This window comes from Diaphorina citri, unplaced genomic scaffold (assembly GCF_000475195.1).
Source record: "Diaphorina citri unplaced genomic scaffold, Diaci psyllid genome assembly version 1.1 scaffold221, whole genome shotgun sequence".
In the NCBI taxonomy this organism is placed as follows: domain Eukaryota; kingdom Metazoa; phylum Arthropoda; class Insecta; order Hemiptera; family Psyllidae; genus Diaphorina; species Diaphorina citri.
The window spans coordinates 103,279-118,727 of NW_007377658.1; the positions used below are offsets into that span (position 1 = coordinate 103,279).

General features: G+C 37.3%; 2 protein-coding genes and 1 long non-coding RNA gene across 3 annotated transcripts in view; 1 reads left to right on the forward strand and 2 right to left on the reverse strand.

Moving 5' to 3' along the window:
* Nucleotides 1-2,757, forward strand: part of LOC103506190 (septin-2) — a gene marked incomplete in the record, with an annotated part of 26,330 nt that extends 23,573 nt beyond the window's left edge. Inside the window, 2 exon segments of the mRNA XM_008470576.2 lie at nt 142-319; nt 2,724-2,757. Of these exon segments, the coding sequence (XP_008468798.2) occupies nt 142-319; nt 2,724-2,757 (212 nt within the window).
* A 750-nt stretch (nt 2,758-3,507) lies between these two features.
* On the reverse strand, nt 3,508-6,895 carry LOC103506191 (WAS/WASL-interacting protein family member 2-like). The gene is made up of 6 exons (XM_008470577.3): nt 6,444-6,895; nt 5,917-5,971; nt 5,205-5,244; nt 4,450-4,491; nt 3,753-3,966; nt 3,508-3,575 (listed from the first exon to the last, which is right to left on the reverse strand). Exons 1-6 carry the CDS (start codon nt 6,604-6,606, stop codon nt 3,508-3,510), a joined length of 582 nt encoding a protein of 193 aa, XP_008468799.1. The 5' UTR covers nt 6,607-6,895.
* A 2,767-nt stretch (nt 6,896-9,662) lies between these two features.
* On the reverse strand, nt 9,663-10,143 carry LOC113466158. The gene is made up of 2 exons (XR_003390639.1): nt 10,031-10,143; nt 9,663-9,694 (listed from the first exon to the last, which is right to left on the reverse strand). It is a non-coding gene; the product is annotated as an uncharacterized LOC113466158 (long non-coding RNA).
* Nucleotides 10,144-15,449: the final 5,306 nt, after the last annotated feature.

A 15,449-nucleotide genomic window follows, 5' to 3' on the forward strand; every position in this document is an offset into this window, starting at 1 on the left:
TCTCCCCTCCCCCTAAAATTTCCGCCCCCCCCCCCCCCAAAAAAAAAAACAAAAAAAAAACAAAAAAAAAAACAAAACAAACGAACGAACAAACTAACATCGTTCAATTAGTAATAGGCGGCCTTTATTTTCTCATTTCAGGTCTAGTCCGACTCGTGTCCAAATTGATCGAATGCGGGGCCAACTTGAACGTACAAACCACACTGTCACCATTTAGTAGTGAACAGGAGAGGTACAAACTGACCGCCCTACATTGCGCGGTCCTGGGTTCACAACCCGGTGTGGTCGAGATTTTGCTTCAACACAAAGGTATGAATAGGTGGCTGGTGTACTTTAAACAGGGAGTAGACCAGCTTAGTAATAATAATAATAGACTCTTGAGTGGAAGGTAACCACTAGGCGAGGTTAACGCCGGAGGCGTTTTCTACCACCTAACCCTTAGAGCTCCATTATTATGTGGTCAAAATCTCAAATAAATGAGGATAAAATTCCCTGCCTCGGCTGGGATCGAACCCACGCCCTCCTGTTTACCTCCATCGCACACAATTGAAATTGAAATAAAAACAGGATATAGTTTGAAAATAATTCAATATTTTCATTTCTTTATTATTTACGTACGGGTACATTTGCAAAATTATAAGAATGACCTAATAGTCAATAGGTACCTCTTTCATTTGTAAACAACACTTTTGCAATTTCATAGTTTAAAATTTTTTCAGACGACTTATTTGAACTTGGTAACCTACTTAAAAACAATCACACAAGTAGTTTGAAAGTCCACAATCTCTCTTGCTTGGGGTAACAGCCATGTTGGTAGTTCATCTACAAACATGACCGAAATACTTTAAGAGGTCTTTGAACAGGAAGCATAGAAAAATAATAATAGACTTTCGAGTGGAAGATAACTACTACGCTAGACCGCGGGTTCGATTCCCGCCGGGGCGGATTTTATCCTGATGGGATAATGTTCGTTCTCGGAACGGCTGGCTTTCTCCTATCCTGTCTTCCTTCTCTCTTCGATTTCGGGACGATAAGACCATAGCAGTTAAAGTTCCCTCTGTCAAACCTCTCTTCGGTTTCGGGACGATAAGACCATAGCAGTTACAGTTCCCTCTGTCAAACCTCTTAAAATAAATAAATAAATAATAATAATAACTACTAGGTAAGGTTAACTTTACGGATTCGCTCTTAAGTTTTGCCCACACATAGTCGACCGGCCGTCCGTCAATGTCGACTGAAACCGTACACACTGCCTCCAGGACATAGATTCACCTCTTCGATCAACAGCCTGTCTATTTTTGAACACACCTTGAGTTCCAAAAGGACTGGCCGATTTTCAAACCCACAGCGTTCGTGTACCACGCATTTTTGCGTAGAACGCACAAATCGAGATATTTTACCGCCAGAGTATGCACTCCCGCCCGGGGCGGATTTTATCCTGAACGGATAATATTCGTTCTCGGAACGGCCGGCTTTCTCCTATCCTGTTTTCCTTCTCCCTTCGATTTCGGGACGACAAGACGTTAGCAGTTACAGTTCCCTCTGTCAAACCTCTAAGAACCCCAGCATCACACTCATAGGTCGCTCTAGCATCACACCCATAAGTCGCTCTAGCATCACAGCCAAAGGTCTTATAACAATCCCTGCATCTCCTTCATAAACTGCAGGTAGGCATCATCTTTAGTTTGTCCAGGGGCGGCAGGGGGCGGTGGCGAACGCCCTACTTACTGTCCATATAGTGTTAATGTTGCATACAATCAGTTACGTGAAGACAGTAATAATTGATTTTGAAACATGGCGCAGTCAGTTTTACGTAAATCGAAAAGATTGTAAATTACTAAATCTTTTACATTAACTCAGATCGTCCTACATTGCACTCCAAAACAAGTAATATTGTTCACAGTAAACACTAGACTTTAGAGTCTACACAGATTTTTTGCTCTTTGCTTTTTAATTCCACATGTCTTTAGCCTCTTTTGAGGGGCAAATACAAAACTTTGTGACTGTCAGAAACTGCCTAACATTGTCCTTAAGCTAGCCAAACTTCATCAGAGAATCTAGATTCTATCAGAGTCACAGAGTCTACATTCTATCAGAGTCACAGAGTCTACACAGATTTGTTTTTCATTCCCTCAGCTGGTTTCCCTCCAGGCTCTGAGTCGTGTAGGATATGATGGAGGGGATAAAATAACATACAGGACATGGAAAAACATTGAAAGTCTTTCAGGCAAATGAAAATGAAACAGCCAGTGGAGGTGGAGAAGGAGGGAAAAGAGAGGAAGGAGGGAGAGGAAGAAAGAGGATAACAAGGAGTGCGATGAAAAGCGGAGAAGAAGGAGTAGAAAAAGGAATAAGAGGAGAGGGATGGGTAGAAGAAGAAAAATTAAAGAAGAAATTTGGGGGCACGGTTGGTCCAGTGGTAACGCGCTTGCTTGCCATGCAGAAGGTCCCGGGTTCGAATCCCACCATTGACAAAAATTTGTACTCGTTTTTCGATTGCAAATATTTCAACGGGTTACTTTCTGGTGTTCTCGTGTTGACCCAGCACCTAAATGGGAAGTATTGTGTCTCTTCTCGCCCATCTGATGAGAGGCATACTACGGGATGGACATGCTACGACACAGGCCACATGCGTCTAATGTAGCAGTTGTTCCATTGCTACGAAAAAAAAACGGCGGTGGAACACTCATCTTTTAAAAACCCAAATCTTTAAATCTTTAAAGATGTGGAGATATACCAGTGGAGATATTGAAGTAGAAACATACTTATCCACAACAGAGACGGACTGTAAAGTAATATTGAACAAGATATGGAGTAATATGAACTAAGGTGACCGAACGTATACGTGACGAATAAGTGTGCGTGAACCTTAAACGTAGAAACACACCACTATCACATCACGTCACGGCAGGTTACGTGTACTCATGGGGAGTAAGAAAGATGTAGTTCAAAGTTTTCCCTTAATAATGTAGCTAGGTAAATCCGTTGATAGTAGCCACAGCTCACGTGACGTGATAGTGTGTCTTTCTTTCGGACCTTAAAGACGAGATCTTTAAGGTCCACGCACACTGTCTGATGCACTAATGTGGACTTAGTGGCCTGAGATACCTCGTCTAATGGTTCACACTAGACTTAGTTGAATGGCAAGTTATTATCCCAACTTCCGGTCAATAAAAATCTTCTCGAGTCTTGGCCTATGCAAGGAAACGCCACAAACCCAGTGCTGTGGTCATCACAAGTCAAAACCATTAAACTCGGACACCAAGATGTTCCCTGTCTTAGGCCAGCCACTCACTATCAGATAGACCTGATCATGTCTACCTGATAGTGAGTGTGCTCATCAGGTAGTCCTGACAGACGGACCTTTTCAGCCGTACCTGTCAGGTTTACCTGAGAGGGTGTGTGCTCATCAGGTGTCATACAAGAGATCCCTTACTACAGTATTTAAATATGTAACCTATGTACTTTAATATATGCTTTTTTTACAGCGTCTTTAATCCATCCAGTTTAAGCGGGGTCGACGTTTCGTGTCACTTGTCTCCAGTCAGTCTGGTTTGTACCTCGTAGCCTGTCAACTGTGTTACACAATACAATAAAATTTTAATTGAATTTATAATACCTTTTTTAATGGAATATGGGCCTTCTTTTTTAATGGATAATGAACCTTTTATAATAGAATAGAGGACCTTTTTAAAATGGAATAATGAATCTTTTATTAATGGAATAGGCCCCCCTGTTATACAGGTACTCACCGGGTGGGGGTCCAGGGGGGAGACGGATATTCATGAGTCGGGGTGGCGGGGGTGGGAGCCCGGGTGGTAACCGGATAGCCGAGGGGGGAGGGGGTCGGTACATGAGAGGCGGGGGAGGGGGGGCTATTTGACCTAGAGGTGGAGGGACGGGTTGGGGGGCTTCATGAGAAGACATGTTCATGACTTTTTCAAGGGTTTTCCATGACTCTATAAACTAAAGACCCTGTCACATTAATAAATAATAATCAATACAGGAAGCTTACTGCTACAATGGGCACAAAGATTGTTTAATCTCATCTACATTTGTTTACCTCTTTCATAAATGTGTCCATGGCATCTAGATTTTCCTTCTCATCCTGAGCTTTGCAGTACTCTTTAATAATACAAAACACACCTACTAAAAAGATGCTTGAGATATGTAGCTTGGATAATTGAGCAAAAAACCCAAGTTCCAAGTTTCATCTTGGCAATTTTAGATATACCTAACCTTTTTGTTTATTTATTCTGCAATCACCCTCCTGGTTTGTCTTTGCTATGAACAAAAATAATCCTCATTTTTTGGGTCCTATTAGAGTACACTCCTTCATGTAGGAATTACAAATTAAACTTAACCTCAACTTCTGGTGGTGATAACTTTTTTCCCCACCCCTTCCTGTTATATTAACGCTAGACCTACAAATGTTTGATATTTACTTACCATGTCATCTGGTCCTTCACATGAATGTCTGTAGGGGAGACCCTGAAATAAGAGAGAGCAAGTGGAAAATGAGTCATTGGAAGATAATGAGACAACAGATCCTAAAAATTCAGCAAAGCAAATACAAGAAAGGGATTCTTTTGAAATACCCAATACCTAGTTGTAAAATCACCTCAAGCTTGAGCACCTAAGGTCAAAGATAGCTTTTTTTCCTTTTCAATAAGGATAGTTTTTTTCCCTTTCAACATAGTAGGTGCTTAATGGGAAATTTCAAATAACTGTTTCTTTAAGAGTTTGAATGGTAAATAGTCTATCAAATTCTTTATTACTTACTTCAAGGGGAGACCCTGGAATAAGAGAGAGCAAATGGAAAATGAGTCATTGGAAGATAATGAGACAACAGATCCTAAAAATTCAGCAAAGCAAATACAAAGCAAATTCTTTTGAATTACCCAATACCTAGTTGTAAAATCACCTCAAGCTTGAGCACCTAAGGTCAAAGATAGCTTTTTTCCTTTTCAATAAGGATAGTTTTTTCCCTTTCAACATAGTACTTAGGTGCTTAATGGGAAATTTCAAATAACTGTTTCTTTAAGAGTTTGAATGGTAAATAGTCTATCAAATTCTTTATTACTTACTTCAATTCAATTTATTGGTGTTTTTGCTAAACAAAACAGAATTTAATTGTCTTCCAGTAATTACTTCTAGGTAAATTTCTTAGAATAGATATTATATTATTACATAAGTGGACTTACTTCTGGCACTATTTTGTTCAACATCATCTCCATGTCATCTCTGTGAACAGAAACCATAAGGAAAAAGAATTTCAGTACTTGCATTTTTGATATGTTTGCATTAATGTAGTGTTTTGGGGTCCTAGATTAGGGGATGCCTACCATCTTCTGATACCTGAAAGCTCTCAAGCTATACACGATTTTCAATTTTACACCCATATCTTCTTCTTCTTCTTCTTCTTCGCCTTTTCCCATGTTCAGATGGGGTCAGCGTTTGTTGTTGGCCTATCAATCAGCTTTAGAGTGATTGCTTTGAGGAAAACTGGTTTTGGCTAAAAAAAAAAAATTCTGAGTGGGATGCCCTTTGCACTCAACCTTTGCTATTGATATAGCATGAGGAAATTTGGGCTAGTCTTCTCCCTGTTTATAGTCCCCTAGCTAGACGCTGATCTACTCTCTGTTTATAGTCCCTTTGTTTATAGTCCCTCAGCCAGACTTTGTTTATAGTCCCTCAGCCAGACTCCTCATATAATTAATGAAAATTATTGCTGTTAAGCCAGACTGAAATAAAGTTTGGGCAGTCATACACATACAAATTGTACATTGAAGCCAATAATATATCATCTAGTTAACTTGGAGGGTGGTGCTCCTGCCTTGTAAGTACTAAGTCATATTATGTTTCATTCCCAACCAATCTTTACAAAAATGTACATAATGATAACGTTTACGATACCTGACATCTGGGTCCCAACTTTCATTTAGAGCTAAACTGGCAGAAGTGTGTAGAACTGAAAAAGAAAGAAGGCAAATTTCAAGAAATATGCACGAGTGAGTGCCAAATTGCATTAGGCTACCTACTGGTCATTGATTGAAGCTTGGAAATTTATTTTATTTTATACTGAAAGTGATTACCATCATTTATTATTATTTTTTTTTTTTTATTGGAATCAAGAAGCAATGTTCTCACAAAAAAAAAAAAAAAAAAAAAAAAAAAAATTTTTAAAAAAAAAACTTTTTAGAGTATTGCATACTTCATCAAATACATATCTGGTTCAAAATACCATTTAAGAATTGTGGGCCATTAAACATTGGGAATAGAGGTTAAATCTTGGTTGTTTCTTGTTAGAAAGGGTATTATTATCAGTTGCTACTAGAGTCATGATAACAGGTGCTTAGGTAAGTATGAATGAAAGGTAGGAGGTTATAACCCTATGATTATAACATTGATGATAAGAGCTCAAGCTATGGGTTTTGACTTACTCTGAACATGGCACAGGCCCACAGAGAACTGGCACATCTCTGGCATTTGTCTAAGGATTTCCTCCGTCACTAAATGAACACCCCTGTGTTGAGGCCTGAGATTGAGTTTGCGTTGAAACCATGCGGATCCTATCTGAATTCCTCTGCTTGTGGATGAAGCCATGATAACCAGACCAAACAGTCCTGTGCCGAGATATGACAACTTTATTCGAAATATAATGCATTTATATGATTCCACTGACTCTACATAGTGGTTGCAACTAAACCAATGAGAATTTTTACATTGTACAGTTCTTGAGATTGCAAGAAAATGTATTCACTTGAAAAGAATCCAGTTAAAACTCAATATTTCTCCTTCTTATTGATAACTCACGCCTCTCTCTGAACACTAGCACCGCACCATTTGAGAAAAACTACGAAAAGTCGAAAAATACCCTTTGGAAAACAGAAGAAAATCCAAAGAGAAGAAGCAATAGAAGGAAGAAGAGAAGAGGGTAAGGGCGAGGAGAAAAAGTAGATAAAGGGGTAAGAAGGAGATGGCCATTGCTACCTATTCGTAAAAATATTAGGGTCGAATCCCCGTCACCGACTGTAAAATCCTTTTTCTACTATGACCCCTAATAGTATTTGTGACTTTCCCTTTACTGCCTTTACGTATTAATTTAGGTACCTATAGGTGCCCACTCGTTCTTTTCGATATTTATTTCTCTAAAAGAGGTTTTTAGTCCGTCCTTCCTTTATTAAATTATAGTATAGTCGATGTAAAACAATACATCTTGAAGTAATGCGAAACTGGTTCATGAAATAACGAACATCTTTGCTTGCTATCAATTTTGACTTTCTTTCTCCATCTAAATCTCGTTATTTTCTCTTTCTTACCTCATTTGTACTACCCCGAGAGACAGATAGAGAGAGAGAGAGAGAGAGAGAGAGAGGTGTTGAAAAGAAAAATCATCAAAAAAGAAACACCTTAGAGAGAGGACGAAGGAAGGGGGAAAGCAGAATTCAATTAAGAATTGCAAGGTAAGCGAAACACGAAAACAAATGAACAATGGAAGAGAAAGTGAGGAGAAAGAGTTGAATGAGGAGGAAAGAAGAAGAAGAAGTAAAGGAGGGGGAGGAGGAAAAAGAAGAAAATTAATTTTTCAACTTTTCACGGCGCGGCGATAAAAATTACTTTTCCATCAAAAATACTCTCTCTCTCTCTCTCTCTCTCTCTCTCTCTCTCTCTCTCTCTCTCTCTCTCTCTCTCTCTCACACGCCTCTCTCTGAACACTAGCACCGCACCATTTGAGAAAAACTACGAAAAGTCGAAAAATACCCTTTGGAAAACAGAAGAAAATCCTATTTTGGAAGAAGTGTTGGGATTTTCCTCCACGCTGCGCTAGGGTCGCAACTTTCCGATGTTTTTGAACAGCTGATTATAAAGGTCATTTCACACGATCCGCATAAATGTGAGAGGCTTTTGATTATTTCATGGGGTTTTGGCGTCTCCACTATTTGTGATGATTTTGGCATCTCCACTATTTGTGGTGGATGTGCCACTTTTCTTTTTCGAGTTTTTCGACTTGATAAAATGGGATCTGGAGAACAGCTTATGTCAATACAGAAATCATATCGGTTCAGATTGTGATGTTTGTTTTTCCCAAACCTTCCTTTGATGTACCTACTTGTCCTACCTAAAATAATAAATGTATCGGCAGTGAAAATATTACGATTGAACAGGCTGGTTCAGTTTGATTCCCCTATTTACCGAAAAACTTACCTAGGTACCTAACTACCTATTCAAATTCAAGTTTAGTCTAACATAGGTAATAGGTAGATACCTCTAGATATTCTAACCTTTCTAGCTATTCTTGTTTCCAAAGAAAGGCAACCTGTGCTTTCCTATCTATTGGCTATCTATTAGTACCTACCTACTTAGGTACCTATTTTTGTAGCGAAAAAAGGATAAATAGCTAGATACCTAGTAGCTCTAATAGAATAGACTGCAGTTTATTCATGCATTAGCGTGAATACCTTTTATTTTTTCAATGACATTAGAAAATAAAGCTAAGTAATAGCACTAATAGCTATATATTAGAGGTCAAAGTCAAAGCATTCATACGACCCAGACCCTAAACACGAAGACTAGGTAGGTACGTACCTCGGTATTTCCTTATTTAGTGTTTTTAGTCCGTCCTTCCTTTATTATTACGATAGTAGAATAGAATAGAATAATAAAGTGTATTTATCAAAAGATTTTACAATGTGGTTGGCAACAATTTACATAATAGGTACAGTAAAATAAAATGATTTAAAAATAATAAACAATTACGATAGTACCTAATAAAAAAAGGTATAAGGGATGGACTATATTGTATTCGCTTCGGTGTCGTCTGTTTGTCACTCTGTCTGTCCCCATAGAAGGACTTATCCAAACCTGGTCGACCTATATATCAAATTAAAGGTCTTTTTACCAGGAACACGAAGATTTCGTATGCTATCCCGGTATGGGCCAAGGACGCGACTGTAACAATTTGGTAAAAATCGGACAGTCACTCATCCAGATATCAATCCCTTCCCACATCAAACCTACTGGTCCAAAATTTTCTACTTATGTATTATCCCTTATGAGGTATTTTTTCTCATCCCTAGCTCCCGATCTATATTGAGAGACAATCTGGTTCTTTCACCCAAGTCCGTCCCTGATGCAGACGTTCGGAATAAAAGTTCAAACGAAATGCTTAACTTTGGGTGAGGGAAATAAAATATGAAAATTCAATTTGAAATATATTTTCCCCCCTCCTGCCAATTTTCTCCCCCGGTCCCCCATTTTATCCCTCGTTTCCCATTTCATCCCTCCTATTCTTCAATCTTTTCCTTCAAAACCTCGGGATTTTTCCCCCTCAACCTTCCAAAACTCCCTCTTTTCCTCGGGGATTTCTTATTTCTACCCCTTTTTTCCGCACCTTTTGTTCCGAAATTTGTTGGGGGGGCCAACTTTTAAAACGCCTAACTTCAATCAAAGCTTTCGTTCGAAACGTCAGCTTAGTTATCCCGGCACATTTACATGAAGTAAAGTATGGTGAGACAGTAAATTTGCGACTTTTAGTCCGCCCTTCCTTTATTATTACAATAGTAATAAAAAGGTATAAGGGACGGACTATTGTATTCGCTTCGGTGTCGTCTGTCGAGTTGGCAACGTTGCCCCCACCTCCTCCTGCCCCTCCTCCTCCTCCTCCCGACACTTTCATTTGAATCTCCTCCATCTGTAAGTGAGAACAGATAACAATGTTAACGCAAATAAGTGATAAACAAGAAACAAAGTATGTACCATCTTAACACACCACAGGAATGACACATCAATTACATCATACACGGGATGTTACTTTACACCTAACTGTAATTAAACTCACATGAAGGGGTAAACGCTTCGATGTACGAAACACTTCATGAGAAGACATGATGATTTCATGACTTTTTCAAGGGTTTTCCATGACTGTATAAACTAAAGACCCTGTCACATTCATAAATAATAATCAATACAGGAAGTTTACCGCTACAATGGGTACAAAGATTGTTTAATTTCATCTACGTTTGTTTACCTCTTTCATAAATGTGTCCATGGCATCTAGATTTTCCTTCTCATCCTGAGCTTTGTTATCTTTAGACTCCTCGGCGAATCGTATTGATTTGGATTTCAGTGAATTGTCAGCACCTAGGAAAACAAAAATGACCTAAATAAAATCGTACAATTTGTACATCCATAATATTAAACGTGTTAAAAAGAATAAGCAACGTTGAGCTAGACGTGTATGTGGATGGGCAACGATTGCCATTTTGGCCCAAGGTTATGAGAGTTTATTTCTAAATTTGAATCGATTTCAAATTAGGAGCTAACTAATTATCTAGTGATTCTAGTGTAATAAACATAAACTTCGCTATTCTGATTTTAATCTAACCACCAAAGGGTGTTCCATAATTAATTAATTCTCTAGTTTGACCCTATGGAAATAAAACAAGCTGGTCATCTCATTCTGATACCTGTGAACGGAAATTTTAGAAACACACTGTGGACAAAAGTTTACAATATAAAAAAAAAGTTGAAAAAAACAACATCAAGTCACAACGAAAAACCACAATATCATTTATTTTGTTCACAACAAAATCAAAACGAAATTAATTAAAACAATACTGCGAATTGCGAAACAAAATCGTTACAACATTGACGAAAAAAATGTAAAAAACACAAAACAAAAACCAAGGAAACAATGACACAAAACACAAAAAATACGACATCGAAAAACACAAAGAAGTACACCAGCAAAATTACAAATGTTTGACATTACGATTGAACCCCTCAAAAGTAGGCCTGACATTTTTGATAAATTGATAATGGAAAGAACAAAGAATTAGGTATTTTCACCAGATTTGTATCTACGGTTCTCCCTTTCTCTCCATTTTCCTATACAACATTAACCTTTTAAATAAAAAATTGAAAGCTCGTACATTCAGTCCGTCACCAATTATATTTAGGATTAGCACCAATTTTATTTAGAAATTTTAATGGTTAGGCCCTGTGGTTTAATGCCTCACCTAGGCAATATTTTCCCTTTAATGCCTCATCAAAGGCAATATTTTGGAGTCCTTGAAGGGGTTAAATATTGAAAATGGAACAAAACACCAAAAGATATACCTACATAATACAATCAAAGACCACAATAAATATATTTTATAGTTGTGCCAAGGAAGAACGGGAAATGAACGACTTGCAATGAAAAATTTGCTATAGACCCCAACTTGTTGTTAGCCTCAAAAACCTTGAACATTTTACTGAAGTACATTTTGGTGGATGAATGTTTTAAAAACATAACCAACATGATGATAATTCCGTTCATCTTACTCTGGCACAACTGTTTGAATTCTTCAATTTTTGGGGCATCAACAATGCAATCTGGTAAAGATTCTATGTTCATCATAAATTGAATAGAGGAGACTTTTTTCCCCACAAAACATAAGGTGTCTATTTATTTATGTAAAACCAAAAAGATTGCTATATGACCATGACCCCCAAAAATTGAAGCAACTTAGACTAATTTTAAATTGTAAACAAATATAATTCTAGCACTTTTCAATTCTGACAACAGCACAACATCCACAATTCAACAATCGAGCCCTCGCTGACTTGGAAAACGTCGGGAGGGGCTTTGGAATTTTACCTGTTAACTAAACTACAATTTTACAACAGATGAACTCAATCAGCAGCTGATGAGAGTAGAGATGCTGAAGCAGGTGAAGAACCGGTTGTTCCTGCTGACCCAGAACTGGTTTTCAAGGTCATGAATGCTGACTGGGAAGGTTGTTTTGGTTGATATGAGCGTTTTGCCGATTAGTGTCTTTTATTTTGTTATTGTTATTTTAGTTGGGATTGTTTTTGGTTTTACATAGTTTTATTTTGGTTCAGTTTTTTGTTCTGTGTTTTATTTCGTTTAAATTTTCAGGTGTGACTAAGAGAAATGAGTTTTTTGCATTTTAGAATACCTAAGTATTTTACCCTTGTGTTCTAGACATTTTCCTTTAGGAAAACAAAGATGGATATACAAGTTGAGTGTGAATATTTTTTCTTTTCTACTTTGTAAATCAACTTTAGGTTTGTCTAAATTTTTGTTTTTTAAAAGGGGGTGATCCCACTAATCCAATATAAATTCTAATTTTAAACCATTTCTATGCATTATGGCATCCAAATTCAGTAATTACAAACCACTTTTTCCACATTTAGGCTTCAAGTTCAAGCTTCATAAAGATAAATTTCACAAACTTCCTTTTCTTCTAAAATAGTGGATGTGCCACTCCTCCCCAATTTTTTCTGGAACCTTCTCTAGTATTGAACTGCCGAATTGTGTCCAAATTATTTACATGAAAATTAATTATTTAAAGGATTAAAAAAGCAGAACAGTATGATAAAATGTCCTGTGTTTACTCGTTTTGAAAAATTTACTAACCGAAAAAATACAACTGGTTTACAATTATTTACGTGAAAATTGACCTCAAAAATGTCAGTAAAAAATATTCAATTTTTAAAAATTAATTTCAAGCAGTAAAAAGTCCGGAATTTTTCGTACGTTTTTTTTTAATTAAAGTTCGTAAAAAAAGATTATCGTTCGGTTCTATTTGCGCTACGAAAAACGACTGAACCCTGTTGCTTCCAGCGGGGAAGTCTGAATTGAATTGAGTCGGACGTTTACGCCGCTTTGTGTTTTATATCAACAGTCGTTTTTCCTGCTTTTTCCTTTCATCCCTATTCAACAATTTTCTTCTCCTTTCTTTTTTTATCTCGTAAAGGTGGCAACCCTGTTGCGCGCATGCACGACAGGTGTTCAGTTGTCATGGCAACGTGTCTTCCCCTCCCCTCCATCACTACCACAATAATATGTTACTTAACTCACCTCCCTCCCTGAGATGTATAGGTAAATATTGTTACCAGGTATTCGCGCGGCGCGCGGAGGGGTGTCAATTTCTGATTCTTTGCTGAAAGGATTTTGAAGGGGTTAATTTTTTTCTCGGAAGGGCATTGAAGGGTTAAATATTTGAAGATAAGGATACTTGATATATTATGATGTTTGTGTGACATGTGATAGTCTGAGGGAAATCCGAAGGGAGAGATTGAGTAATATTACCTGAATGAAGAAATCAAAGTTAAATCTTTTACCAGAGGCTTGATTTGCCCTATCGGGTCCGTACTAGGTATCCATGAAGGAAGAGAGCGAAAGGGCGGCCATTTCGATATTATTATCTATTATTTACTTATTTTTCTAAATGTAAAATAAATAATAATAAAAAAATAATATCAAATAAAAATATCCAAGATGGTTCAAGACGAATGTTGTAAATCTAAAGAAAATGTAATGATTTTGATTTTATGTAAAGGTTCTACCTACCTGTAATAGGTAGGTATTACCTAATATAAGTAATCTAGCTTTACTTATAACTTATAGGTAGGTACTGGAGAAGTAAAAAGTGAGTGAGTCATTAAAAAGAACTTACTCTTTTCAGTGAACTACTCAGTCAACGCGTCAAATCCTATCTTGTTATACCTACCTGACTCTGACTCATTTACTGATTAGTCCACTGCATGAAAAGAGTTGTTATTCTTTTCTAACTCACTCACTTTTTTTCTCGTTGTACACCCATCGATGTAACTCTATAATTATGTCTGTATATCCTCGTACTTACCATAAATATGTAGGTATTACCTATGAATTTGCTGAAAAGATAGTAGACAAAACAACAGATAGATATGGACACTGGACAGTCATTTGGAAGAGAGTAGTAGGAAACAAAATCGAAAGTTCAATAAATTAATATCCAAAATTACAACACCAAAATTGCACAACAACGAAAAAAGCATACAGTTTTTTTATTTCAAACTTTTTAATACCAATAATACCATACAGTTGTAGTTGTAGTTAGGTTTCTGTTACCTATGAAATTTTCGAACAAAAAAACATTAAATATTTACCTCAGTTGTATTTATGTTCAATTTTTAATTTCGAAAAAAGTACTATTTTATTAAGTACATACATAGGTACTTAGGTAGGTAGGAATTCCTATGTAAAAAAAAAAAAAAAAAAAAAAAAAAAAAAAAAAAAAAATAAAATATCCAAGATGGTTCTCTTCTTTCATTCAGAAGAAGAAGAAGAAGAAGAAGAAGAAGAAGAAAAAGAAAAAAGTGTAAAACTGCTACCGCCATGTTTCTTTCATAATTCTGTTTTCCTTGTAAGCTCATTAAACAGTTCAATAGAGTAAAACAGAAACCTTTCAGTTTTCTCTCTCTCTCTCTCCCTCTCTCTCTAAAGTGTTTCATCGATACAAATTGGATGTTTCCACGTTCAGCTGTTTCGATCAGAGAAACAATGACGAAAATGGACGCCCTTTCAGCAACAGTCGCTAGTCGGGAACAAATTCTCCTGTCCTAAATCCCTAGTAGGTACATAGGTATTGTGAAACGAAAGGACTCAAGTTGTATTGTTTAATATCAAACAATTGTGTAACATAAAGGCCTGCTTGTTTACAAATTTCGACCATTGTTTGCATCAACTACACAGATTTTTCAATAACAGTTTTATTGAATTTTATTTTGTAGGTAGTCCTGTTACAGGCCTGTATCTAGGATTTTATTGAGGGGAGCGCAAGATTCCAAACAGGGATTTACCGGGGGAGGGGGTCGTAGATGTTCCAAATTTAGCCACCGCAGAGGATAGGAGGTTAAGGGAGCACGGGCCCCCTCGCCCCCCCCCCTTAAATACGGCCCTGTCCTATTATCATATTGTTTGTATTTCAGTAGTCCAGTAGGTAGGCACATATTACGTACGAGATGATTTATGCAAAAATGTAGGCCATTGTTTACTTGCCTTCCGTAGTTCCGCTTTGGCTGGACTAATCAAATTTCGGCAAAAATCGGAATGAATGGAAATTATTGGAAATTTTGGCCTTTTTTATCCTTTGATGTCATAAGCAAACTATGGAGTACCTTTCGGTCCTTTCTCAGTATGTACACTGAGAAAAAACTAGGGTGCCGGCAGCCCATTTGGGTGACTGGGTTCCGGCACTCTAATATTGAACTCTATATCGGGAAGCTCGACACTATAATATAGCATTCCAACAACCTAAATCAGGGGAAGTAGGCAATATATGGTAAGTACCTACCTACCTAGGTATTGTAATAAAAATTCAATATCACTGTTACCTCTTGCTTACTCGTGGGTAATAGGTAATATGGGAGTCATACAATTCCTATAGTTAAAACTATTTCCCCATATTAATAGGTAGGTAGGTATCCCCCGTATAAATAGTACCTACCTATTTCCAGGTATTATAGGTAATAGGTACCTCGTTCTCCCTATTAGTAGACCTCGGGAATAATAGAGGTAAAAAAAAAAAAAAAAAAAAAAAAAGAGAGGAGGAGAGATAAGGCAGGGAGCGAGGAAGAAAGCAAAAACAGCAGTATTTGACTCTAGAAACCAA